Source organism: Molothrus aeneus, chromosome Z, assembly GCF_037042795.1.
Source record: "Molothrus aeneus isolate 106 chromosome Z, BPBGC_Maene_1.0, whole genome shotgun sequence".
Lineage (NCBI taxonomy): Eukaryota > Metazoa > Chordata > Aves > Passeriformes > Icteridae > Molothrus > Molothrus aeneus.
The window spans coordinates 9,078,521-9,104,122 of NC_089680.1; the positions used below are offsets into that span (position 1 = coordinate 9,078,521).

The window sequence follows — 25,602 nt, forward strand, 5'->3', positions numbered from 1 at the left end:
TCAGCGCTCGGCTACTCTCGGAATCTGCTCGGCGGCGCTCGGCCGCGCTCGGCTGGGCAGCCCCGGGGACCGGCGGCGGGGCGGGTCCGTGCTTCCGCCGTGCCCCGGGGGCGCGGGCGGGGCGGGGCGGGGCGGTGAAGAAGAGGGCGCGCGCGGGGCGGGGGGCGGCGATGGCGGCGGTGGAGGAGACGGTGGAGTGGCCGCTGATGCGGCGCTACGAGGGGGCAGCGCAGGGCCGCGGCGTGGCGGCGGACGGCTGGCGCGTCTGCCTGGCACACAGCTTCGAGGAGCTGCGGCAGCCCTACGGCGCCGGGGACGTGCCGCTCCGCGATGTCCTGCGGCACGTCGGCCTCGCCTTGCGGTACGGCGGGGGATGGAGGGGGCCGGGAACGCACCGGGACGAGGGAGGGCGTCCCGCGGGGGACGCGGCGTTGCGCTGGAGCCGCTCGGTGCCGCGGGGGCCTCGCCCCGGGGAGGCACCGGGGATGTCCCGGTGTACGGAGAGGCAGAGTCCGGCGGATCACGGAAGGCCCCGGGCTGGCGGGAGCCGCCCTCCTCCTGCCCTGAGGCGCCGGCAGTCTCCAGCCTTCCTGGCGCCGGCACCGGGAGTAATTGGTGCTGAAGGGGCAGCACCCGGCGCTTGGGCTCCTCAGCACGGGGGAGCTGGGAGGATTGGGGGCATCGCTTGGGGATGGGGGCCCCCGTTTCCCACACCTGGGGCTCATCGCTGCCGCATCCTCCCCGGCACACTCCCCAGTGCTGGCAGCTGGAGGTTAAACCGGGGCCAGCTGGGAGGGGCTTGGAACGCTGTGTGCCGTGGCAGGTTCGGGAGCGGGCCACCTCTCTGGGCTTTGCGTCGGGGTGAGCTGGAGGTAGCGACGGGGAGCACGCCTGTAAAGCCAGAGTGTCGTTTTAGCCTTTAACGCCGGAGTCCGGGTGCTGGCAGTGTTTGTGCCCCCGCCACGCTGAACGCGGAGACCTGCCACGGCATCGCTTATTTCCTTGTGCTGGATTTATGACTCCTGCCTCCATTTTCTGCTGGTGTCCTTGGAGGCTGCCACTTGCCAAGCTGGTTCCTGCAAAGCTGGATGAAAGGGCAGATTCTGGATCGCTTCGGGGTGCATGGCATGCTGGTCTGACCTGAGACGCCCCAGTGCGAGCCTGGGCACCCGGAAAGGGAGAGCATGGGTCATGCACCGGAGATAAAGGCTGCTGGAAAAGCTGCTGCAGCAGGTTGGGATGAGCTGAGCATTTGGGAAAGCGTGAAGTTCTGGTGGGGTGAGCAGGGAGGAGAGGTGATCCTGGCCTTGTTCTCATTGAAGTCTGGAAGAGCCTTGTATCAGTCCTAGGAAAAGGTCTTTGAAAGCAGGAAGCTTGATGTCAAACTACTGCCTCTTCTCCTGTTCAAGTTCAGGAAGTAATTTGGTTGTTTTCTCAAAGTACATTTGCCACGGCAAGAGCTTCCTTGCGAGGAGATTCCAGCCTCAAGAGCAGAGGAGACAACGTGCTAGGGTCATGAGAAATACCTGCGTGGTTTTGATTTAAACCCCAAGGCCAACATTGTTGGCTGAAAGGGCAGCCCATTCAGGGATGTGAGGATATATAGAAGGCTGCATGCTCCAGGCATCGGTGGGCATCTCAGCAGCTGCCAGGCTGGGGCAGCCAGCTCATGGAAACCTGGGTGCTGGTGCTGCAAGAGAAACCTGGAGTTCAGTTCTGTGTCATGGTGCAGGGATCTGTGAAGCCCTGCAGATTGGCCTGCCCTTTCCTGAGTGACCTCTGTGCCAGGGATGTTCTCAAAACTTGGCATGGCTTGGTGCATCAAGTGCAAAGTCACCTGGTGCAGGTGCTTGTAGCCACTGGGAGCACCTTGGGGTCACTGCTTGGGCTCAGGAGGTCCAGAGGAGCTCAGCAGAGGAGCCACAACATCCTGGTCCAGAGGAGCTCAGCAGAGGAGCCACAACATCCTGGGTTGACATAGTTGCATTGAATTAAACATGATGAAGGGTGCCCTCTTCTGCAGCACCAGTGCTAGGTGCAGGTGATGTGGCTGGGGGTGTTGACAGCTCTGGTGCAGGATTTTTTTGTTAATCAGGGTAACTGTGGGGGACGTGTGTCTGGAAAGAAAGGGCTGCACAGAGTGCTCAGCTGGGGCTGGCGAGGCAGGAGAAGAGGTGCAGGTAGGTTTCTGCAGAGGTGGCTCATGTGTCCTGAGAGGGGTCATGCCATGAATCCAGATCAGCTGAGTAATGTTCAGCTAGGTTTTAACTCCACTGCCAATTTGAAGGAGAAGAAAATGCCCTCCAGCCCTGGCAGGGCTTTTGGTGCTGCAGAATGCAAAGTCTTTCTCCTTGTTATTCTGCAGCCCTGGCAGAGCTGTTAATAGCCAGCAATTGGGCATCGATCACTGGGCTTCTCCTCCTGGCTTGCATGATTTTGGGAGAAGCTGGCAGGAGAAGAGTTTGCATATTGAGATGGTAAAATGACTTTGGCAGTGGCAATAAAACCCAAAGTCATTCCACTGTGTTCTCCTGTAAAAACTGCTTCCTGAAACCCATCTCCTGCCTCCTTTCCAAGAAGTCAGGATGCCCTGCTAGGCTGTGCTGCAGCCACTCTGCCTGGGCACCTTATTTCCTGTTGCCAGAAGCCTGCTGGGGAAGCAGCTGGGTTGGTTCCCTGACGCTGGGTTGAAAAAGAATAATAATCATTTCCTTGAGAGAGAGAGAGAGAGAGCACTGCCAAAACCTCGCCTTGGCGGGGTAAGGCTGGGACTGTCCTGTCTGGAGAAGAGCAGTTGCAGCAGATATAGCTGGAAGATAGTGGCAGGCCCTGGTTCAGGGCAGTCAAGCAGGACAGGCTGGTTCTCATCATGTCCTGAACCCCTGTAAGCAAAACATCCACAGACAGTCAAACACAAAGCTGGGTCTGTAGGAGTGGAAAGCAGGCTGCAGTTAGGTTCTGTGCGATTACAGCCCAGAAAATCTCACCCTGAGAGGGATTTGGGGACCTTAGATATTGGTGAATAAAGGTGAATGCCCAATGAGCAGCCAAAAAGTCAACTGTGGGTTGTTTCAGTTTGGGAAGAGTAGTACTACAGGTGTCATGGGAGAGCCTCTCCCCCTTGCTCCTGGGTGTGCATGTCCCCAGGGAATTATTGCTTGTTGCCCATCGCCTGTGCTCTGCATCCTGCGCAACCAGGGGCAGGACAGGCTGAGTGCTCCTGGCTGGGCTGGTTTTCTGCTCAGCAATATGGAATGGATGTCTGCAGATAGCTCAGGGACACTGCTCACTGTGGGGGCTCCTGTGTCCCTCCTGCCCGCCTGGCACCCAGGGCCATGGAGCTGCCAGCCGGGTCCTACCTGACTGCTTGCTGGGCAAGGTTCAGCAGCTTCTGGTCTGGTAGCTGGTTTCCATGTGCTAATTGTGTCTGTATAGGAGGCTTAACTTGGGGCAGTTTATTAGCCAAAGCCAGTACTTTACAAGCATTGACTCGGAGCCTGGCCCTGCTCCTCTTGCCTGCAGTGGTGCTGGCACACCCAGCTGCAGCTGTGCCCCTGTTTGGGTGTCTTGATTCCCAGACCTTTGGGTGAGAAATTATCTGATGGGCAGTGCTGGTCTGTGCAGTTGGTGTGTGGATGGAGGCAAGTCCCCAGGATCCTGCCAGCTGCAGACAGCAACCATCACCACTTCCAGGGCAGGGCTGCCCTGTGCCCTCTGCCCCTGATGAAGTGGTGGTGTGTGGCAGTGGGGAAGTGGAGGTGGAACAGCAAGGCTCGTGTCCCTGGGGCAGTGTGTATCTCCACTGGGCTTGCACCTCTGCTTGCAGGCCTTCCTTAGCAGGACACTGTGTACCAGGCATGTGGGTGGTGGTGGCCCTTGTGTGCATTCCCACTTCTCCATGAATGTCTGGGAAAGCCTGTGCTAAATGAGCTGGGAGTCCTGCTCTTGAGTTGCCCTTGCAGTCATTCCTGAGCTGCCTGAACTCTGCCTGCTTGTGCTTGTTGAGTGATGCATGCTCCAGATGGGTAATGGAGCCTTTTTCCTCCTTGTGCCATGGGCATGGGGCATGGGTTCCTCTTGTACACCTCTAAAAGGAGGGAAAGCTCAACCTGTGCTCATCCTGCCCAGTGACAATGAAAGGATGGTGTTGCCTGCTCCTCACTTCTTCAATACTTCTCTTTCCCTCACAGGTACTTCAGGTGGTGGGTCAAGAAGACCCGGATAGAGAAGAAAAAGGCCTTCATTGACCTCTTGTGTGCTGTTCCTCTGCAGCAGATCTATGGTCAGCCTCCATCCGCTCTGGGCACTGGGGTGGGCAGGGGTTCACACAGGGCTGTCAGGGTGCTAGATGGAACGAGTGAGTCAAGGAGCTTTTGTGATTTGGGCGATATTGAGTGACTCTGCCTTGCAGAGATGCAGGGGGAGAGTTCTTGAGCCAGGTGCCACCTGGGGGAGGAATGGGGTTGCTAACTCTTGGTGTCTTTGCCAGGGTGCCCGCTGGGCGGGATCGGGGGAGGCACCATCACCCGTGGCTGGCGGGGAGAGTTCTGCCGCTGGCAGCTGAACCCTGGCCTTTACCACTACGAAACGGTCATCGCCAACCAGGTAGGGTCTGTTAGGGGAGTGACAGTCACTGCAGCAGCCTGGGTGGTTGGGACATCTGCCACAGGGCTCCTCTCATGCCCTGAACGTGCTCCTCTCCTCCACAGTTCACAGTGTGCCTGCGGTGCAAGGGGCAGACCATTTACCAGCAGGTCTTGTCCGTGGAGAGACCCAGCAGCCTGCAGGGCTGGAACTGGGGCTACTGCGGCCACTACGCCTTTTACCATGCCCTGTACCCCCGTGCCTGGCTGGTCTACGAGCTGCCGGGGCAGCAGGTGGTGCTCACCTGCCGGCAGGTCTCGCCCGTCATCCCCCATGACTATAAGGTAAGGCGGTGACGGCACCCCCGAGGGCAGAGCTGCTTGTTAGCGCCTTTCCCAGCATTTCCACGCTCCAGAGGGCAGAGCTGCTTCTTAGTGCCTTTTCCAGCGTTTCCCCGCTCCCGAGGGCAGAGATGCTTCTTAGTGCCTTTTCCAGCGTTTCCCCGCTCCCGAGGGCAGAGATGCTTGTTAGCGCCTTTTCCAGCATTTCCATGCACCCGAGGTGCTTCCTCGCTGCCGCTTTCCCAGCGTTTCCCCGCTTTCCCAGCGTTTCCCCGCTTTCCCAGCGTTTCCCCGCTCCCGAGGGCAGAGCTCCTTGCTCGCCGCTTTCCCAGCGTTTCCCCACGGCCGCTCTCAGCAGCGCTGCGGGTGGGGGCAGCCCCGCAGCCGTGCCGGAGCTCGGCACTGCAGCAAGGGATGGCTCAGCGCTGCCCGTGCCGGCTGCCAGCCCCAGGCGAGGGTGGCAGCTGTGCTGGGACACGTCTGACCTTCCTCTTACCCCGGCATTGCAGCAGCCCGTGAGCCTGTATCAGCCTGCCCAGCCGGTGAGCGATGAGACGCCCTTTAGGCTGAGCCCTAAAGGCCTCTTTCTGTCCCTCTGCTGCCCGGCGTGCTGCTTGCCAGCCCATGGCTGCTCCTCTTTGGAATTTTGTCTTGCCTGCCTCCCAAATTCCTCTGCTCCTGCTGCTGCTCCTCAGCCTGGCAAGAGACTCCAAGTCCAAGTTATCATTGCCGGTGCTCTTGCTGCCGCTGCATCCTGCGTGGTGTCCCGTGCTGGGGGGAAAGGATGCTGGGGCAGCTGCCTGTGGAGCAGCAGCCCTGGAGGCAGCATTGTGCATCTCCGCCAGGACTCCAGCTTGCCAGTGGGAGTGTTCATCTGGGAGGTGGAGAACGGGAGGGATGAGGACGTGGAGGTGTCCATCATGTTCAGCCTGCAGAACGGCCCGGGAGCGGCGGAGGCCGGGAGCGGCGGGCACTGGAACGAGCCCTTCACCTTCCACAAGGATGGCCAGCGGGTTGCTGGGGTCCTGCTGCACCACTGCCCGCCTGTGAACCCCTTCACCCTGGCCATCTCTGCCCGGGAGAAGGTAAAGGGCTGGCCCTGCTGCTGGGGCTCCTGCTGGGGAGGTTGTGCAGCCCTGCTGCATGTGGGGCAGCTGCCTGCAGGCAGCTTTGGGGATGGTGTCAGGAGAGCGGCTGAGGCAACGAGTTGCGAGTTGCTGGGCAGCCCATGAGAAGTGAGTGTCACGTCCTGCTGGTGGTACTGGGGAGGGGAGAGCATGAATCTTCTCCTCCAAAGGAGCAGCCCCTGATGATGCTCTTCCCTTGTTCAGGCTGGCACGGGAGTCACCCATGTGACGGCATTCAATCCCACGGGATTGGGTAGAGAGGTGTGGCAGGACCTCCTGCAGGATGGCAGGCTGGATTCACCCCCTGGTGAGTGCCTCCATCCTCCGTGGGACTGGTGCAGGGGGAGCAGGGCAAGTGGGTGGCCGTGCTGCTTCTGGGCACCCCAGCCAGGGCAGAGCTCTTTCCTCCAGCCTCCTTGGCTGTTCAAAATCTCCCCAGGATGCTGTGGCTTGTTCCCCAATTTAGGCTGTATCCAGACTTCCTACTGCTTGTCCTTGCTGTGGTTCTCCAAACGCTGTTCATACCACTTTGGGGCTGTTCTTGGGTATTGGTTACACGCGCCAGTATCTCATTATTCTGTGTGTGGTTGCACACTGAATTGAGATTTCTGCTAGGAAGCCAGCGTGCTGCCCAGCCCCCTTCCCATAGCTCCTTGTTTCCAGATAAAATGAGCTGTAGCTGTGTCCTGTCGGAATTGTTACCACCAGCGTTTAAGAGTGCTTGGGGTTTAGTACTGCCATCACTGTCTGTCCTCTTCCTACTGTAACAGTTCTCTGAACGTCTCTTCTGATCATTCTGCATCCATCCTCAGGTCTCTGCTCACTCCCTTGGGAGGAGCCTTGAAGCAGGGTGGCATCTCCAGCCTTTGGTACTCACCTCCTATTGCCATAAAAGGTGACCATTTCCCTAATGTCTGTCAGTTTTTAAACAAGGATGATGCTGACAAACTAGTGATGCTGGGTCTTTGTAAGATTTCTTGAGGCTTAAATTACATAAATGAAGTTTTTACTATATAAATTTTTCCAGAAAAATAAGCTTCCTGTCTAGATGCACTCAGAGCTCTCCAGGTTATTGGGATGTGGTTTTTCTTCATGCATGCCAGACATTATCATAGTCTGGATCTGTGCTTATGTTGCTCTAATGAGTTTACCTTGTACACATGTCAGAACCAGCATATAATTATCCAGCCACCTAAGGGCTTTTCTTAAATATCAGAGTGTCTCAAACGCCCTGCGGAAAGCTGGAAACGATGACTATCCCTAGAAAGTCACAATGTCTCTGACTGCAGTGCAGATACAGAGTCATGGGATACTCTGTAGCTTCCATTCATGCCTGGTGGCTTTTCCTGCCTGATCTGTTCCTGTTCTTGGATGACTGAATCCTTTTAACCACTCCTCCCATGGAAGGTTTTTTTCCCCTGCGGTGACATCATCCCTTAAAACCCTGGGCTGTACCTTCCAGGTTGTACAGGAGCTTTGGTATGCCCACTCTCATCTCCCTCAAGGTGTGTGTGAACCTCAGTTACCCTCCCTTTGGTCTTCCTTGGTTGCTTAAGAATATCTTAATTTTTCCTGGCAGGTAAAAGCAGGCCGACAGAGAAGGGGGAGGTGACAGCAGCAGCAGTGTGTGCCAGCTGTAGGGTGCCTGCCCATGGGCACAAAATGCTGGAGTTTGCCCTGGCTTGGGACATGCCCTGTGTTCACTTTGGCTCCAAGGAGAAGCTGCACCTCAGGTAGGTGTATTCTCTCCACTGGTGTTTGGCTCATGCCCCCAGAGCTCTGTTTTCCCTCCTCCCTGACTTGTGTACTATGAGGGGACCTTTTGCCACACACTCGTGGTGGCTGTGGCCCTGCCACCTCAGGGAGAGGACCCTGTGTCCTGCCCCTGCTCCCCAATGCCCCTGCAGTAGCAGCTGAGTTCTGCTGTTCTCTGCAGTCCAGTGTCCCTCTGTGGTGTCTGTGGGGGTTTCCCAGGTGGAGCCCACAGGGTGCTGACCAAACCCTTCCTTGGCAGGCGGTACACCCGGTTTTTTGGCAGCAACGGCGATGCTGCTCCTGCCCTGTCCCACTACGCCCTGACACACTACGAGGAGTGGGAGAGGAAGATCGAAGCGTGGCAGGATCCCATCCTGGAGAACAGGTAGGGCAGATGGGAGCACCTTCCCAGTGGCCTCCTGGGCTTGGCTGCCACAGGTTCATCACCACCTCAGCCTCCGAGGCTGAGCTTCCCTCTTTCCCGCAGCCAGCTGCCTTCCTGGTACAAGTCAGCCCTGTTCAATGAGCTCTACTTCCTGACGGATGGAGGGACCATCTGGATGGAGGTGCCCCCTGATTGCCGTGCCGAGGAGCTGCAGGGGCCGGCGGGGGCGGGGCTCTCCCACCTCCTCCCTGTCCTGCGGGAGTACGGAAGGTTTGCTTATTTGGAAGGTAACTCACAAGGACGTGAGGCACTCTCCAGCCTCAAGCCCTCCTCCCATTATCTGTGGCCATGTGTTTTGAACTTGCCATGGGGGTGTTTTTCACACTCCAGTGGGTAGGGGGCAGTGCTATTCCCAGGAAAAGCCCTTGCAGCCCTGAAGGATAGGGCATGGAGTGTTCTGCACATGCCTGGTGCTCTGGGTAGAGAATGAAACCCTCTTGAAATGGGAGCCCCTGTCCGTGCTGGGGAAGATGCCCCTGTCCAGGGCCCTGTGGAGGGAGGAGCTTTGCCCCTTGTCCCCTGCCCATGGCAGTCTCCTTTGCCTCACCACCTGCCCTGTCCTGCCAGGCCAGGAGTACCGGATGTACAACACCTACGATGTCCATTTCTACGCCTCCTTTGCTCTCATCATGCTGTGGCCCAAGCTGCAGATCAGCCTGCAGTATGACATTGGTGAGTGTCCCCAGAGCCCTGCCTTGCTGCCTGCTCAGGGCTTCACCTGGGGAGGGGACAGAGCCTTGGGCACAGCTGCTGCTGCTGCTGCAGAGATGTGTGCCTTGGAGCCAGCAGCCCCCTCCGGCCGCTCTGCTGTGCCCAGCTCTTGCAGCCCTGGAATGTTGCTGCCCCAGCAGCTCTGTGCCCAGCACTGGGGGCACCTTCTTGCCATGCTGGGGGTGCCCAGCTGGCTCTGCCTGCCCTGGGGGAGCCCCTGGTTTTCCCAGCTCTGTCCTTACCCCTTGCAGAGGAGACATGGAGCTGTTTGCAGACTCCCAGTGCTCTGGCTGTGTTTAGTGGCCGCTTGGCGGTGGCCTGAGTAGGGGTGTGGAGCACAGCCCTTTGCTGGGCTCTGGTAGGGCTGAGCCCACTGGGTACCCTTCCCAGCCCTCCCTTAAGGGGGTAGTGACAGTTTCATATCCCCTGCTGAGTGCGGGATGGAGAGCAGCCTGTCCCCTCAGCCCTTTGCAGAGGGCTGTGATCTTGGAGCTCCAAAGGGCAGCCTGATGTGCTGGTGCTGGTGGCTCTGCCTGTGCTTATGCTTGGTCCTTTCTGCAGCTGTTTTTGCTCTCATTCTTACTTGTCCTGCGTTGTGTCCTCTGCAGCTGTCACTGTGGTGAACGAGGATGTCCAGCCCCGGCAGTACCTGATGTGTGGTCAGACAGCCCAGGTGAAAATGAAGAATGTGGTGCCACACGACATTGGGGACCCAGGTGAGGGGTCTGTGGGGGAGCAGAGGGGATGCCAAGCTGTGGGAAAAGGGTATAGTGCGTGAAATACACTGTTTATTGTTGTCAAGCATTGGAACTGGCTGCCTGGGAAGTTGTGGTGCCACCATCCATGGTGTATTTAAAAGCGTAGATGTGGCATTTAGGGATGTGGTTCAGTAGTGGACTTAGCAGTGCTGAGAGGTCTTTTCCAACTTAAATGATTGTGTGATTCTATGTTTTCTGGGAATGGAAACCTGGATGATGTGGGGTGGTGATGAAGACCGTGCTGCATTAATCTTTTACAAGGGAGACAGAGGGAAGTAGCCGGAGGGCTGTTCTCGCTGGAGATGGCGCAGGCTACAACAAATATTTCAGTGCTGTTTGATCACAGTACCCTTGGGTCCTCGCTCCCGTGTAGGAGGAGGGATGTTTGTTGCTTGCTGCCCTGCTGCATCTGCTCTGTCCTGGTTTAGGTGACGAGCCATGGCAGCGTGTCAATGCCTACCTGATGCACGACACTGCTGACTGGAAGGACCTCAACCTCAAGTTTGTGCTGCAGGTGTACCGTGACTACTACCTGACCCATGACTCCCTGTACCTGCGGGACATGTGGCCAGTGTGCCAGGTACTGGGAGATCAGACTGTGGGCCGTCACCCTTCCCCACTTCCCACTTCAGGAGCCAAGCAGCTTCCTGAGAGGATGGATGCTCCCGAGCAGAGTGTGAGGAGCTTCCAGGATGTGAGGACTGCGTGACCATGTCCTGCCTCTCCCACAGGCTGTGATGGAGTCGGAGCTGAAGTTTGACACGGATAACGACGGGCTCATTGAAAACGGAGGCTTTGCTGACCAGACGTACGATGCGTGGGTGGTGCACGGAGCCAGGTGAGCAAGAGAGGCACATGGGGGTTGGAGAGGGGGTCTGTGGGGAGGGGACATAGCTCAGAGCTGGGCCCTTGTATCCCATTTGTCACTGAACCCTTGAGGTGTCCCACATTGCTGATGTTCCTCTCGTTTGGCTCTGGCAGTGCCTACTGTGGCGGACTGTGGCTGGCTGCAGTCTGCATGATGTGCAAGATGGCAGAGGTGCTTGGGGATACTGAGATCCAGCAGAAATACCTGGGCATCCTGAACAAGGGCAAGGAGGCGTTTGAGAGGATGCTCTGGAATGGTGGGTGCTCAGCAGTGGGGAACCACGCTCAGCTGGCCGTGTGTCCCTTGGGAGGGAGTGGCTCCTCCCTGCATCATGGAGCCTTGTGGGGAATGGGGGAAGGAAGGGGCGATACTGTCCCTGCAAGCTGGGAGGGGAAGGAGCTGGTGTCTAGGAAGGGATAGGTGTGGGAAAGGGAGAAGAGTCTTGTGGAAAAAGCAGCTGTGCTCCTGCCACACAGGGAGGTGTGTAGGGACAGCTCACATGAGCCAGTATCTTAATCTATTGTTTTTAAACTGTTTCTTGCCTTTTCTAGGAAAATACTACAACTATGATAGCAGTGGAAGTGACACGTCCATCAGCATCATGTCAGACCAGTGTGCTGGGCAGTGGTTTCTTGGAGCTTGTGGTCTGGACCAAGGGGAGTTTGAGGTAAGAGAAGGGGCTGCCTGGTGTGGTTGTGGCGAGATGGGACCTGTGGCATGAGGGAAGCAGCAGCAGGGCTGGCACATGCTGGGGGTTACACTTTAGGGCTAATGTGGCAGGCACCTGCCGGCTCTCACACTGCACACCATAGTGGAGGCTGTTGGATGGGTACAGTGGAATCCATCTTAGACCAGAACCCTCTCAGAGAGAGGCAATGCAAGCAGGGATGTGTAACTGCAGCTAGCTTTGGCCCCAGTGGGGTTTGCTGTGGGCAAGGTGCTATTTGTTTTAAAACGGTAGAAAAAATTATATGAAACTTTCCACATTATTTGCTGCCCTGAAAAGTCCAAAATTAATATCAGAGGGATCCATGGCTTATTCCAAGTCCTGAAGGCTTGGAATAAGTTGCTCTTCAGTTGCAAGAGAAGAATTGGCTGCAGCCTCCTCATGTCTGCTGGGATGCTCAGAGCAGCCACTGAGCCACAGCTCAGAGCTGCAACACCCTAAAGAGAGAGGGGCAGTGCAGAACCCTTGGGTTATTTATACCCCATGGCTGCTGTCACAGCAAAGCTTTCTGGTGGCCATGGGCAGCAGGCCAAGGCCTCAGCTGAGTGAAGGGAGGAGTGGCTTTGTCTTTGGGAGGGTGACAAACCACTTCACTGTGTGTTGGGAAATCAGAGGGGAGCTTCAGGTGACTTTAGCTGCTCATTCCCTCCTGTGTTTAACCCAGTGTGGGGCTGGGGCTGTGCCTGGGGCTCCAGGCAGGGTCTGGCCCAGCCCTCCTGCAGTAAATCCCTCCTGCAGCTCCTTTTGGGGAGGAAACAGTAGATTTGGTGCAGTCCAGAATGTGGCCTGCCTCTCCCCAGCCTCAGCGTGGTGCTGCTGAAGGTGGCACTTGTCCTTGCTCTCTGGTGAGCTCTGAGCTGACTGCAGGTGGGACTGCTGAATTCCTCTGTTACTATGACATTTCATTGATTTTTTTTCCATGTATTTTGCTCCATTGCCTGGCTGGCATCACTCCTGTCTGTGAGCTCATTGACGTGGCCTTGGTGTGTGGCCTTGTGTGCACAAGTCAGCAGTGAACAAGTCAGAAATGAGATGTAAGAACTGTCTGTGATCCAGTCTTGAAGAGAGTGTGCCCAAAAGCTTCTGCCAGAGAAGGGCACCTCAGCCCTTCACTGATTCCCACAGCATCCCCTGGGCTTATCTCCAGAGCCACAGTGGGGAAAAATGTCTGCAGGGATGCTTGGCTTGAGCATAGAGAGAAGGGATTTGCTGCTTTTGCTTTGGACTGCCCAGCCTTCCCTGGCAAGGTTGTGTCTGGTGTCATCCCAGCCTCTGCTTCCCCTGGCTCTGGTGTCACCAGACTGACAATAAATGTCTGACATGTTGCTGGGCTGTGCTGATGAGCCCCATGGCTCTTGTCTCCCTTGCAAGTGACAACCATAAAGTAGATGAGGATGGTGTGGTTGGCCAGGCCCCCAGAGCAAACCCACAAGCGATGGGGAAGGGGCTTGGCCAGTGATTGTGGGTGAGAAGCTGTTTCTGGAGATCAGCTAGTTAGATGAACTGTCAACGTCCTCTTGAGCAACGTGGAATGTGGTTCAGCATGTCTCTAAAGTATTTTAGGGGCTTTTTAAACCTTTTGGGGAAAGAGATGTTTCACTTCCTCCTGTTATTTTTTGAGGTGAGCATTTGTGTCTGTTGACCCAGTGAACTGTGTTGCCCTTTTCCTCATGGAAAATTCAATCCTGCTCCAGCCCCAGCCTGAGGGGTCCACGTGAGCACCAAGCCCGTCTCTGTCCGCCCAGGTTTTCCCCAAGAGCCACGTCCTCAGCGCGCTCAAGACCATCTTCGAGAAGAACGTGCTGGGCTTTGCGGGCGGCACCATGGGCGCCGTGAACGGCATGAGACCCGACGGCGTGCCCGACACCTCCAGCGTGCAGTCCAACGAGGTCTGGGTCGGCGTGGTCTACTCCCTGGCTGCCACCATGATCCAGGAGGTGAGCAGGGAGGATGCTGCTGCTGCTATGCTCACCAGGGTGTGCTCTGTGGGCGAGCTGATGGTGCTGTTCCCTCTCGTGCAGGGCATGGTGGAGGAAGGCTTCCGTACGGCGGAGGGCTGCTACCGGACCGTGTGGGAGCGGCTGGGCATGGCCTTCCAGACGCCGGAGGCCTACCGGGAGAAGAAGGTGTACCGCTCGCTGGCCTACATGCGGCCCCTCAGCATCTGGAGCATGCAGCTGGCCCTGGAGCGCCGGGCTGGCCGGGCACAGGCACTGGCACAGCTCGCCCAGGGCCACAGCCACCCTTGAGCCTCGTGGCACTGGGCAGGGCACCACGGGTTGGGGGGTGCAGATGGCAGGCAGGGACCCTCCCCTCTCTCTCTGTGCTAGTACTCACATTGCTGTTTTCCTTCCCTACCTCCACTACATGCCCTTGACCTCAGAGGGCTTCCAGCTGCTGGTGCTGAGCACAAGGGGGGACCAGAGGTGTGGGGGATATATCCTCAGAGTGTGGTGGCTTAAGGAGTTGCTGCTGGAGCCTGTGCCTCCCCTTCCCTATCGCTCAGGGCTCTGACAGCCTGCAGGCTCCCCAGCCATCCCAAACTGCAGCTGGTACCTTGCCCAGAGGCACAGGAGACCTCTCTCCTGCAGGCATTGGGCTGGGTGAGGTGGGCAGCTGTCCTGCAGGGAAAGAAAAGGGTGTGGGTGTATGTGTGTGTGAGATATTGGAGTGGTGCACTCAGGCACACGGATGCTGTAGTTGTCCTGGGGTGACACTGCACATTCTGACTGGCTCTGCCCCAGCAGGGCCTGTGGCAGATACAATCCCCAGGGGAGACCCGGCTCCCTGGACAGTGACAATCTGAGCCCAAGAAGCAGGTCCTGGTCTGGTACCATGGCCCCCTCCCTGCTGGTGCCGGGGGCAGGCAGTGGAGCACATGAAAGGGGATAAATCACTTCAGTTCTTAATAAATCTATCCAGCTGTCTACTCTTGTTCTTCTTTGGTGTCTTCTTTGGCACAGGATCAAATTGGAAGAGGGAACTCTTGCAATTCCCTTTTATCTTCCTGGATATAGGCTGGAGGGCTAGGGGGCAGAGAGGGGACAAGTCCCAGTGGTGTCTGGCTCTTGTGGAGCATTGCTGAAGGGAGCAGGGATGTGCACTTTACTCACTTCTCCAGATGCAATAGCAGCAGGTAAGACCTGCTTCTTGCTTGGCTCCTGGCTCTGCCCTGCCTTGCCAGCAGCAGAGGAGAGAGCATTCCTCCTGGGAAGGCCTCTGTGGGCAGCAACTGAGCCACAGGGCTGCAGGCCCTCGACTACATCGAGTCCCTTCTGCCCAGGGCTGGGCACCCTTCTCCTTCTTTCTCTGCCACTGCAGCAGTTGAAGGCTGTGCAATCCTGGTGTGGGAGGGATAGAAAGGAGGGAGCTCCTGTTGTGCCCACAGAAACACAGATCTCCTGGACAGATAGGCACTACATCCCTAGGACAGAGAGAGGGACACCCCAGTCCCCTTTCTGTATCAGGATGCTGTGCCTGCAGTGGGGGTGAAATAACTTGAACAATTCCCTCTTTGCAAATATTTGCAATCCACTATTTGCAGGGGGGAATGGAGAAAGGGGTGTCATGCTGCTTTTAGTATTGAATAATGCTGAAATGAGTCTGACTCATCAGTCCCTGAAGTTCAACATCCTGAACAGCGATGTGTATGTGTGATAGAACTGGCAAAGAACCAAGAAAGGAAACCGGCAAGTGATACTATTGATAATGTATCTGAAGCTGCTGAGCTGCCACAGCTGACATCCTGATGATAGCCAAGTCACATTATGCTGTAAAAGCTTGCCCCCATTTCTAAGGTCAAGTCTTCTAAAACCCTCCTTCCCATAGTGTGTGTGGAGATTCCTCCCTTGCATGGAGATACCCCCTTCTTGAGGCTGAACCAGAGTGATTTGCCCACAATTACTGGTATGGGAAACTTCAGGGTCTACTTTGTAATGGGCCTTGCTAGCTAGCTTTAATATAATGAATACTGCTTCAAAATATTGCATCATACTATAGAAATTGTTATAGCTTCTAATCTGTAGTAAATAATTCTTATAAAGATATTTTTGTCTAATAATCCTAATAAATTATTTGTTTTTATATAAATATATTTGATTTGCCATCCTCAATGCTGTGGTACTATGTTGTATAAAATTTCTGTTGCACCTGTATAATCCTTTAGACATAATCCATTGACAAAATCTGGGGCTAAGCTGGATCCAGCTCTGCCCAAACTCTTCAGTGGGCAGGATTCTAGAATGCAAGAGAGTGCTTTCTGAGCCTTGTGATTCAGCAGGAGGGCTTATTTAATAAACATTTTCTGAAGCTCCCACTCTGCCTGTGGCACTGTCCCAGACAGACGCCCCCACAATCCCATGTCCTGCATCCCCTCCATCTCCCCAGGCAGGGGCAGATGTGTGGGCCAGTTCTGTGCCCACAGCCAGGGCTCCTCTGGGTGCACAAGGGACTGGAGTGCCAGCCAGGGGACTCCCAGCATGGGCAGGGGGTGCTCTCACTGCTGTACCTGGGAGCTGCCACTGCGCAGTGAAGCTGAAGCTGGGTTAGCTCTTGGCTGCTGGGCTCCTTGCAGGGGTGACAGCAGGGTCTGCTTGTTGGTGGCTGCTGCTGCGCTGTGCCAGGAGCCCAAGGCGGTCCCAGCTGTGTTCAGGGCCAAAAGGGTCATGTAAGAGCCCAGCTCGTTTCTCCACAGGCCCTGCAGGTGACCCTGGGGCTTGTGTGGGTGGCTCAGTCAGTGCCCAGGCTCAGTCCCATGTTCAGCCTGGCTGAGCAGGAGATGTGTGCCCCATGGCACAGCCCCTCGCCCTGGCAGCTGTCACCAGCGCATGGGCATCAGTCCGGAGAGCAACCCTCAGTCTCTGGGCAGGGCAGCAGAGCTGGAGGTACCCTGTGGCAGGCGGAGGTGACCCACAGCAGCCCCAAGGAAGCACAGCCAGAGCTGGCAGCCTCCTTGGTCATGGACACTGCACTGTGGCCCAGCATGGTACAGGACGGTGCACCCAGAACCTGCAGCCCCTCAGGCAAAACCTTTGTGTGCTGTGGTGGCAGAGTATGGCACAGAGAAAACACACACCACGGGGATGGCACAGCCAGGGTATGCAGCCCCTCGTCCCCCACCCTGCACCCAGGACAGCACAGCACAGCACAGCTCAGCACAGCCAGACTGCCCCAGGGCTGCTCTCCCCTCCCTGGATGCAGCACCACGGGCCATGAGCAGGGCCAGGGCGAGCAGCAGCAGCAGCCCTGGGTGCCCATGGTGCTGGTGGCCATGTGTGGTGTCAGACTCTGCTCCTTTTATATCAGAGGGGGCTGAGCCTCCTGCCAAGGGACACCCATGAGATAGGAGAGCCCCGATCCCTCTGGACAGTGATGGAGTCTGGGGGGGACACTGAGTGAGCTGGTAGGGAGCACAGCGAGGGCAGCAGGTGAGAAGAGCATTAAAGATACCCCAGGCAGGGTGTGGGAGCTTTGAGGACACCACAGGAAACACATTGGATCTCTGGGACACCACAGAAAGGGTGGAGGAGTTCTGGGGACACCACAAGAAGGGCTATTATCTCTTTCTGGCCATGGCAGGACTTCTTTAGTGGCAAAGTGCATCCTTAATACTCAACAGCTATCAGGGCTGGCAGATATGAAGTAGCCTCTCTCCTCTCCCTCTCCTCTCCCTCTCCTCTCCTCTCCTCTCCTCTCCTCTCCTCTCCTCTCCTCTCCTCTCCTCTCCTCTCCTCTCCTCTCCTCTCCTCTCCTCTCCTCTCCTCTCCTCTCCTCTCCTCTCCTCTCCTCTCCTCTCCTCTCCTCTCCTCTCCTCTCCTCTCCTCTCCTCTCCATTATGCTGCCCCAGTGCTGCCATTGGTGACAAATGCCCTTTTTTGCTCCCAGGGGAGAATTTCTGGGCAGAGGAATAATGTTACATGGCAAGAGCAAGCTCCCATATGTGCCCCCCCTGCACCCGCTGGTATCTTCCCATGTCAGAGCCCACAGCAAATGGAGAGGGACAAAGATGCAAAGAAGCTCTCCCTTGGGGTCACTGAAGGAGGCTGGAGGGGTACTGTGGCACCACAATACTGGAGCATCTCACCTGGGCTGTCCACCTGCATTTATCTTGGAACAAAGGCATTCTGGGAAGATCAGCTGTCACGAGCCGCTCTGATAGCTGATAAAATTGGGGAAACACCCAGATTGCACAATGTCCTGGCCAGAGCTGCCACGCATCCATCTGGCACCAATAAAAAGGAGAGGGAGCAGGAGCATCAGCAGAGACCTGCAAGGAGCACATCCCCAGGTCCATCAGCTGTCTGCCTGCTGCAGAGATGGTGCAAGCAACTCCCTTGCTCCTCGCGCTCTTCCTGGCCCTGAGGGCTCAGGGCCTCCAAGCTACACAGCAGGTACCATCAGGGGTGGGATACACGGGGTGGGGTGGGCAGGGAGCTGTGGCTGCAGGCTGTGCTGTGCCACAAGAGCTGAGTTCTTTCTTCTCCAGTGTAAGCTGACTGGACACTGGCAGAATGACCTGGGCTCCAACATGACCATTTATGAAGTAAAGGAAAATGGTGACTTCACTGGCAAGTACATCACAGCTGTGGCAGTCTCCCCGTTAAAGATTGTGGAATCACCTCTGCTGGGGTCCCAGCAGCTCCCATATCGGAGCCAGCCCACCTTTGGTTTCACTGTCCACTGGAACTTTTCAGGTAATCAGCCTTTTCTTAGCATCCTTGTTGTGTCCCCAGACTCCCTTCTGCCCTCCCTGGAGTGCCCTTGCTGATTCCCTGCCTTCCCCTGCACTATCCCCACTGCTCTCCCTCCCTGGAGCTCCCCCATCCCTGTCCCTGGAGCTCCTCGGTTGCTGTCAGCTCCCAGTCCCAGGCTGCAGGAGAGGCAGCAGGGGCTGGAGCCTGCACTGCCTGCCCATGTCCGTGTGACACCCCAGCCCTGAGCCCTCCTGCTGCTTTCCCCATCCCCGCTGTCCCCAGAGGCCGGGGACAGCAGGGCTCTACTGTCCCCTGTGCTGGGGCAGCCACTGACCTGCCACCTCCGCCACGCTCCCCTCCTCTCCTGTCTTGTCCCCACAGACTCCATCACTGTTTTCACGGGCCAGTGCTTTGTGGATGAGGTTGGAAAGGAGATTTTGAAGACCATGTGGCTGCTGAGGTTACACTCAAAGAAACTTGCAGACGACTGGAAAGCCACCTTGTGAGCTCTCTGTCCCCACCCTGCGCACGTCCCCTGTGCACTCCCGAGGGGTTGGGGCTGTCACAAATGAGTTTTTTAGGTCACTTAGGAGTCACTCTCACAGGCGTTGGCAAAAGGAGGTTTAGTATCTGTTTGCAAAAACAGGACTTAGCAAAGCTCCATGGCAAGGTTCACTTGATCGCTTTGGGCAGGGGTAAAACATAGGAATGAAAAAATGGGTTAGAATCAATCTAGAATGATTTACATGGAGATAGACAAGGAGAAGTGAGAATATTAAAATGAATCACAAAGTTCAGGAAGGTGCCCACTGATTTCTAAACTACTGATGGATCCCTGCTGGGGCTGGTTCCACTCTCAGTCTCAGACCTGCTCAATGGTTTCTGTCTACAGGGCGTGGCAGCACTTAACCATTGACTAATTTAACATTTATAAGGTGATTTGGGAGGGTTTACCGCAATTAGAGCAGAGATTTAATTATAGATCCAGGCCAGCAATGAGGGGCCTCACTTAGGAATACTGTGGTAAAGTCCTGGGATGATTGAATTTAGTCATCAGCCAGTCTTCATCCTGGATGTAGTTTGAGAGGGTAATTACAGGAATTTTTCACAGTTCCAGTAATGATAACATTGTTCCACTTGGGCTGTGATTCAGGCAAGTAATTCCCCAAGGCTTTTGGAGTATTGGTTTCCTTGATAAGGCAACAGAAGGACTTGGTGTGCAAAGTTTCTGTGAGAAGCTCAAGGGAAGCTTCACCACCTGAGAGGCATTTCCAAAGCCAAAGGCCTAGGAAGGAATCCTGAATGGCCCCAGGGTGGGGATGAAGGGTGGTTCTCCCAGCCTGTGGTGCTCAGCATTTGGCAGAGCTGCTGCCAGTGTGAAAGTGAGGGAGGACAGGGTGCTTGTGTGCACCTTCCCTGGGTGTGCTGACAAGGTGCAAATGTTTTGGGAGGATACAGGGCTGGGTGGGCACTGGGCCCATGTCCCACCCTGACATTTCCTCTGCTGGTGTCCCCTCAGGGTTGGCTACAACATATTCTGGAGGAAGAAGGAGCTCATGGATTGAGGGCTGGTAGCACTGGAACTCCCAGAAAAGAGGCAATGCCAAGTTGTAGCCCTTCCTCCTGTTCAGCATCTCCTTCAGCACCTGCTTCAGCATCTCCTTCAGCACCTTCAGCAACTTTATTCTCCCAATAAAGCTTTTCTGCAAACACACACTGTCTCCTCTCTTTCACAGATCAGTGTCCCTGTTCCCTTTTCTCAGTAGTGGCCTCGCTTGCCAGTGAAGGCCATTGTGTGACCCCAGCTGTGACCCTCCCTGGCTTGGGCTCTTCTTTGTCAGACCACCCATCACATGGAGCTCCTTGGGACCCCAGCTGCTGCAGGCCAGCAGGGCCCCGCTCAGCCTGGAGCGATGGCCTGTGGCCCATCTCCCATTGGGAGTCTGCAAACAGCTCCATGCAAGAGGCAAGGACAGAGCTGGGAAAACCAGGGGCTCCCCCAGGGCAGGCAGAACCAGCTGGGCAGCCCCAGCATGGCAAGAAGGTGCCCCCAGTGCTGGGCACAGAGCTGCTGGGGCAGCAACATTCCAGGGCTGCAAGAGCTGGGCACAGCAGAGCGGCCGGAGGGGGCTGCTGGCTCCAAGGCACACATCTCTGCAGCAGCAGCAGCAGCTGTGCCCAAGGCTCTGTCCCCTCCCCAGGTGAAGCCCTGAGCAGGCAGCAAGGCAGGGCTCTGGGGACACTCACCAATGTCATACTGCAGGCTGATCTGCAGCTTGGGCCACAGCATGATGAGAGCAAAGGAGGCGTAGAAATGGACATCGTAGGTGTTGTACATCCGGTACTCCTGGCCTGGCAGGACAGGGCAGGTGGTGAGGCAAAGGAGACTGCCATGGGCAGGGGACAAGGGGCAAAGCTCCTCCCTCCACAGGGCCCTGGACAGGGGCATCTTCCCCAGCACGGACAGGGGCTCCCGTTCCAAGAGGGTTTCATTCTCTACCCAGAGCACCAGGCATGTGCAGAACACTCCATGCCCTATCCTTCAGGGCTGCAAGGGCTTTTCCTGGGAATAGCACTGCCCCCTACCCACTGGAGTGTGAAAAACAACCCCATGGCAAGTTCAAAACACATGGCCACAGATAATGGGAGGAGGGCTTGAGGCTGGAGAGTGCCTCACGTCCTTGTGAGTTACCTTCCAAATAAGCAAACCTTCCGTACTCCCGCAGGACAGGGAGGAGGTGGGAGAGCCCCGCCCCCGCCGGCCCCTGCAGCTCCTCGGCACGGCAATCAGGGGGCACCTCCATCCAGATGGTCCCTCCATCCGTCAGGAAGTAGAGCTCATTGAACAGGGCTGACTTGTACCAGGAAGGCAGCTGGCTGCGGGAAAGAGGGAAGCTCAGCCTCGGAGGCTGAGGTGGTGATGAACCTGTGGCAGCCAAGCCCAGGAGGCCACTGGGAAGGTGCTCCCATCTGCCCTACCTGTTCTCCAGGATGGGATCCTGCCACGCTTCGATCTTCCTCTCCCACTCCTCGTAGTGTGTCAGGGTATCCCTAATTGTTAAAAACATCCCCAAAGAGGTATGAACAGCTTTTGGAGAACCACAGCAAGGACAAGCAGTAGGAAGTCTGGATACAGCCTAAATTGGGGAACAAGCCACAGCATCCTGGGGAGATTTTGAACAGCCAAGGAGGCTGGAGGAAAGAGCTCTGCCCTGGCTGGGGTGCCCAGAAGCAGCACAGCCACCCACTTGCCCTGCTCCCCCTGCACCAGTCCCACGGAGGATGGAGGCACTCACCAGGGGGTGAATCCAGCCTGCCATCCAGGAGGTCCTGCCACACCTCTCTACCCAATCCCGTGGGATTGAATGCCGTCACATGGGTGACTTCCGTGCCAGCCTGAACAAGGGAAGAGCATCATCAGGGGCTGCTCCTTTGGAGGAGAAGATTCATGCTCTCCCCTCCCCAGTACCACCAGCAGGACGTGACACTCACTTCTCATGGGCTGCCCAGCAACTCGCAACTCGTTGCCTCAGCCGCTCTCCTGACACCATCCCCAAAGAGGGTGCCCTCAGGAACGTCATGTCCCCTCTCCTGGTGTCAGGCAAGCGCTGAGGAACGCTGCTAACCCCAAGGCCTTGCACTGCCATCCTTTGCCAGCTGCCTGCAGGCAGCTGCCCCACATGCAGCAGGGCTGCACACCCTCCCCAGCAGGAGCCCCAGCAGCAGGGCCAGCCCTTTACCTTCTCCCGGGCAGAGATGGCCAGGGTGAAGGGGTTCACGGGCGGGCAGTGGTGCAGCAGGACCCCAGCAACCCGCTGGCCATCCTTGTGGAAGGTGAAGGGCTCGTTCCAGTGCCCGCCGCTCCCGGCCTCCACCGCTCCCGGGCCGTTCTGCAGGCTGAACATGATGGACACCTCCACGTCCTCATCCCTCCCGTTCTCCACCTCCCAGATGAACACTCCCACTGGCAAGCTGGAGTCCTGGCGGAGATGCACAATGCTGCCTCCAGGGCTGCTGCTCCACAGGCAGCTGCCCCAGCATCCTTTCCCCCCGGCACGGGACACCACGCAGGATGCAGCGGCAGCAAGAGCACCGGCAATGATAACTTGGACTTGGAGTCTCTTGCCAGGCTGAGGAGCAGCAGCAGGAGCAGAGGAATTTGGGAGGCAGGCAAGACAAAATTCCAAAGAGGAGCAGCCATGGGCTGGCAAGCAGCACGCCGGGCAGCAGAGGGACAGAAAGAGGCCTTTAGGGCTCAGCCTAAAGGGCGTCTCATCGCTCACCTGCTGGGCAGGCTGATACAGGCTCACGGGCTGCTGCAATGCCGGGGTAAGAGGAAGGTCAGACGTGTCCCAGCACAGCTGCCACCCTCGCCTGGGGCTGGCAGCCGGCACGGGCAGCGCTGAGCCATCCCTTGCTGCAGTGCCGAGCTCCGGCACGGCTGCGGGGCTGCCCCCACCCGCAGCGCTGCTGAGAGCGGCCGTGGGGAAACGCTGGGAAAGCGGCGAGCAAGGAGCTCTGCCCTCGGGAGCGGGGAAACGCTGGGAAAGCGGGGAAACGCTGGGAAAGCGGCAGCGAGGAAGCACCTCGGGTGCATGGAAACGCTGGAAAAGGCGCTAACAAGCATCTCTGCCCTCGGGAGCGGGGAAACGCTGGAAAAGGCACTAAGAAGCAGCTCTGCCCTCGGGAGCGGGGAAACGCTGGGAAAGGCGCGAACAAGCAGCTCTGCCCTCGGGGGTGCCGTCACCGCCTTACCTTATAGTCATTTCCGCAAATATGGAAATGTATATTATATGTGTTGTGTTAAAAAGTAATGCTGTATTATTTCTCTTAAGTAGTGTGTCAAATATAGTTTTGGGTTATAAAAAATGTTAAAATAGAAGCTATGCTATGTAGGATACATTTTTTCTAAAGAAAGGACTTGCAGCAAAATAGCAGCTACAGGACACCTAAATCTTTCAGAGAAAAAGAATTTATGGCCCTCTCATCAGAAGAAACAAACTTCTTCCCGCCTTGAAGGTGATGTCAGGATTCAGAGGAAAAAGTTAGTGATGACCAGACAGAATTCTGTATTTGAATGGAATTGATGCATCATGTGAAATAAATAGAGCAAGAGATTTTTAAAAGTGACCAGCTCAAGGTTGGGAAGCTTAACAGCTCTGCAGTATGCTGTTGCCACTCCGAGAATGAGTTGGAGAAGAAGAAATGCACAGCTTTGGCCTCCAGGAGCCAAGCTAAGGATCACGTCCCCTGGAAAGCAGTGAACACGGCCCCACACTTCCCACCTTATGAGTGGCTCACTGGCTCGTGGTCCTGTTCCAGATTATGTCTGTGCTCAGCGTGAGGGGCAACCAAGGTTCTCAGCATCTCTGCAGGCTCAGCACTCTGTTCCTCATATCCAGACGTCACTCTAATCTCTTAATTCTGTATTGGCTCATTGTTTTGGGGGTCTTTTTTGGTAAGTTTGATGATGTTCCTTCCCATGGCATGCTGGTCTCGAAGCTGTTTTGTATCTTCTCTGATGCCCCCCCCATGAACCCTCCACCCACTGTCTGGGGAGAAGAGCCATTAACTTAGCCCCAGGAGAGCCTTACTGATACAAAAGGAGCAATTAGCTACAACGACCAGTGACTACAATAACAGGTAGAACTCCACCTTGGCAACAACTAGTCCAACTGGTTTTGCAGCTCTTTTCCTTCCCAAAAAATTTGGCAGATTTTTTGTTTATAACATCATGTATGAAGTGTATGAATATGTAACAAGCTATTGTTTTTAAGGGTTAATCCTCTGTTAACGGGGGTCCTTTTTCAGATTTGTGCTGCCCAGAAAAAGGTGCCCGGATCTTGGGTCGGCTGTTGATATTCTCTGCCCTGAGATGCGTGGGATGTCTCTGCTTCAGCCCACGTAACTGAAGAACGAGTCTGGACTCTTCGCTTTTCGGTCTTGAGGTTGTTTATTAATCCTTATCTATAAAATTTTCTTTCTGCCCAGCCGAGATCTGCTCAGCAGGGCAGCCATGAGCACTCTGACCACCCCCGAGGCAGTGTTGTCTTTTTATACTACAAACTATGTATAACATATTTACTCTTAATTCCCAATACCTATCACCTATGTTAGACACTGCACCTCTACTCTAAACCAATCCCAAAGTGCCAACATCACTGCAGAAAATGGAGAACAAGAAGAAGAAGAAGAAGAAAGGCTAGACACGCCCTGATTCCTCCATCTTGTCCCCATAACCCCCATACCAAAAATCCTAAAATCTACATTTTCACCCTGTGAATACTTTATTATTATACTGTTCAAACCTGTCTTTCATGTCCCCATACAAAGCTGGCAATTCGCTTCAAGGGTCAAAATCAAATCTCCAGGTGTTCTGGGCAGCATGCCAGGGTCTCTGAGCCCCCTGACGGGGTTCTCGGCAACTCTGGGCATCCAAAGGGATGTGCTGAGTTCCCACACCTGGACATCCATAACTCTTTGTCTCTATTGTCTCATATTGTCCTAATTCAAATTGTCCAAATTATTATTACTCTAATTGTATTACTATTTTTATAACCATTTCATTACTATTAAACTTCAAAAATTTTAAAAACAAGTGATTGGCGTTTTTCAGAGATTGCTTTAACTTTACACGTGTTATTTGCTGTCTTAAAAAGGCCTATATGAATAGGTAAGGCAGCTAAGACTTGTTCAGTAACTTCATGGCTGTTGCTCTTCAGTTGCAAGAGAGGAATTGGCTGCAGCCTCCTCATGTCTGCTGGGATGCTCAGAGCAGCCACTGGTGCTGCAACACCCTAAAGAGAGAGGGGCAGTGCAGAACCCTTGGGTTATTTATACCCCATGGGCTGCTGTCACAGCAAAGCTTCAGCAAAGCTTTCCAAGGCCTCAGCTGAGTGAAGGGAGGAGTGGCTTTTTCTTTGGGAGGGTGACAAACCACTTCACTGTGTGTTGGGAAATCAGAGGGGAGCTTCAGGTGACTTTGTCTGCTCATTCCCTCCTGTGTTTAACCCACTGTTCCAGACTGCAAGGCAAGATGTATTCTATTACCCTCTGTATGGCAGTTGCCTTTGTCAAGTGGGCAGTTTGCCTTATCTCTCTCTGAGCGATCACAATCACTCCTCACATCTGCTGATAGGGATTGTGGGAAGGGACAATCAGCAGAAGGGACATCTGCTGATAACAGCTACTGAATGTCACTGCATGACTGATAAGAGCTAGAGCATCCCTTTGTGAGAGGCTCCGCCCAGAGGGAGGAGCCAAGCATTGCTACCCAGATATAATCTGGAGATTCTGGAATACCAGCACAGCTTCTCCATTAGATTTCCCAGAGGATCAGCAGCTGCCTCTTCTTCCACTGGATTGTCAGAGGAAAACTACACCCTTTCCAACAGGATCCCTGCTCCAGCAGAACCACACCTGACACTCCAGGAGGACTGCAGCCACATTTCCAATTGGACTGCTACCAACACCCTGACCAACAGAGTGTCAGGTTGTGTTCTGACTCTGTCAGTATTGTTTTAGTTTACTGCATTGTTTATTTTATCATTTTAGTTTTTTTCCCTATTAAAGAACTGTTATTTCCTGCTCCCAT

The 25,602-nt window shown here is 55.5% G+C and overlaps 2 protein-coding genes and 1 long non-coding RNA gene across 3 annotated transcripts; 2 read left to right on the forward strand and 1 right to left on the reverse strand.

Annotated features, from left to right (window-relative positions):
• Positions 1-170: 170 nt before the first annotated feature.
• Positions 171-14,245, forward strand: GBA2 (glucosylceramidase beta 2). The gene is made up of 17 exons (XM_066569592.1): positions 171-361; positions 4,191-4,282; positions 4,490-4,605; positions 4,710-4,928; positions 5,771-6,010; positions 6,257-6,359; positions 7,632-7,785; positions 8,067-8,192; positions 8,295-8,479; positions 8,820-8,924; positions 9,572-9,679; positions 10,150-10,301; positions 10,453-10,559; positions 10,703-10,845; positions 11,141-11,256; positions 13,062-13,253; positions 13,338-14,245. The coding sequence occupies exons 1-17, from the start codon at positions 171-173 to the stop codon at positions 13,563-13,565; spliced, it is 2,577 nt and encodes an 858-aa protein (XP_066425689.1). The 3' UTR covers positions 13,566-14,245.
• Positions 14,246-17,630: 3,385 nt separating this feature from the next.
• LOC136568972 (avidin-like) lies at positions 17,631-18,514 on the forward strand. Its single transcript, XM_066569224.1, has 3 exons — positions 17,631-17,705; positions 17,801-18,008; positions 18,390-18,514. Exons 1-3 carry the CDS (start codon positions 17,631-17,633, stop codon positions 18,512-18,514), a joined length of 408 nt encoding a protein of 135 aa, XP_066425321.1.
• A 1,738-nt stretch (positions 18,515-20,252) lies between these two features.
• On the reverse strand, positions 20,253-21,054 carry LOC136569453 (uncharacterized). Its single transcript, XR_010785351.1, has 3 exons — positions 20,988-21,054; positions 20,701-20,885; positions 20,253-20,360 (listed from the first exon to the last, which is right to left on the reverse strand). It is a non-coding gene; the product is annotated as an uncharacterized lncRNA (long non-coding RNA).
• Between the last annotated feature and the right edge of the window lie 4,548 nt (positions 21,055-25,602).

Bases quoted from the DNA above. Each gene is read 5' to 3' on its own strand.
- LOC136568972 (XM_066569224.1), top strand. From the start codon at position 17,631: ATGGTGCAAGCAACTCCCTTGCTCCTCGCGCTCTTCCTGGCCCTGAGG. The intron at 17,706-17,800 runs GTACCATCAGGG...TTTCTTCTCCAG, and splicing joins GCCTCCAAGCTACACAGCAG to TGTAAGCTGACTGGACACTG. The intron at 18,009-18,389 runs GTAATCAGCCTT...TTGTCCCCACAG, and splicing joins TGTCCACTGGAACTTTTCAG to ACTCCATCACTGTTTTCACG.
- GBA2 (XM_066569592.1), top strand. From the start codon at position 171: ATGGCGGCGGTGGAGGAGACGGTGGAGTGGCCGCTGATGCGGCGCTAC. The intron at 6,360-7,631 runs GTGAGTGCCTCC...TTTTCCTGGCAG, and splicing joins CAGGCTGGATTCACCCCCTG to GTAAAAGCAGGCCGACAGAG. The intron at 11,257-13,061 runs GTAAGAGAAGGG...CTGTCCGCCCAG, and splicing joins TGGACCAAGGGGAGTTTGAG to GTTTTCCCCAAGAGCCACGT.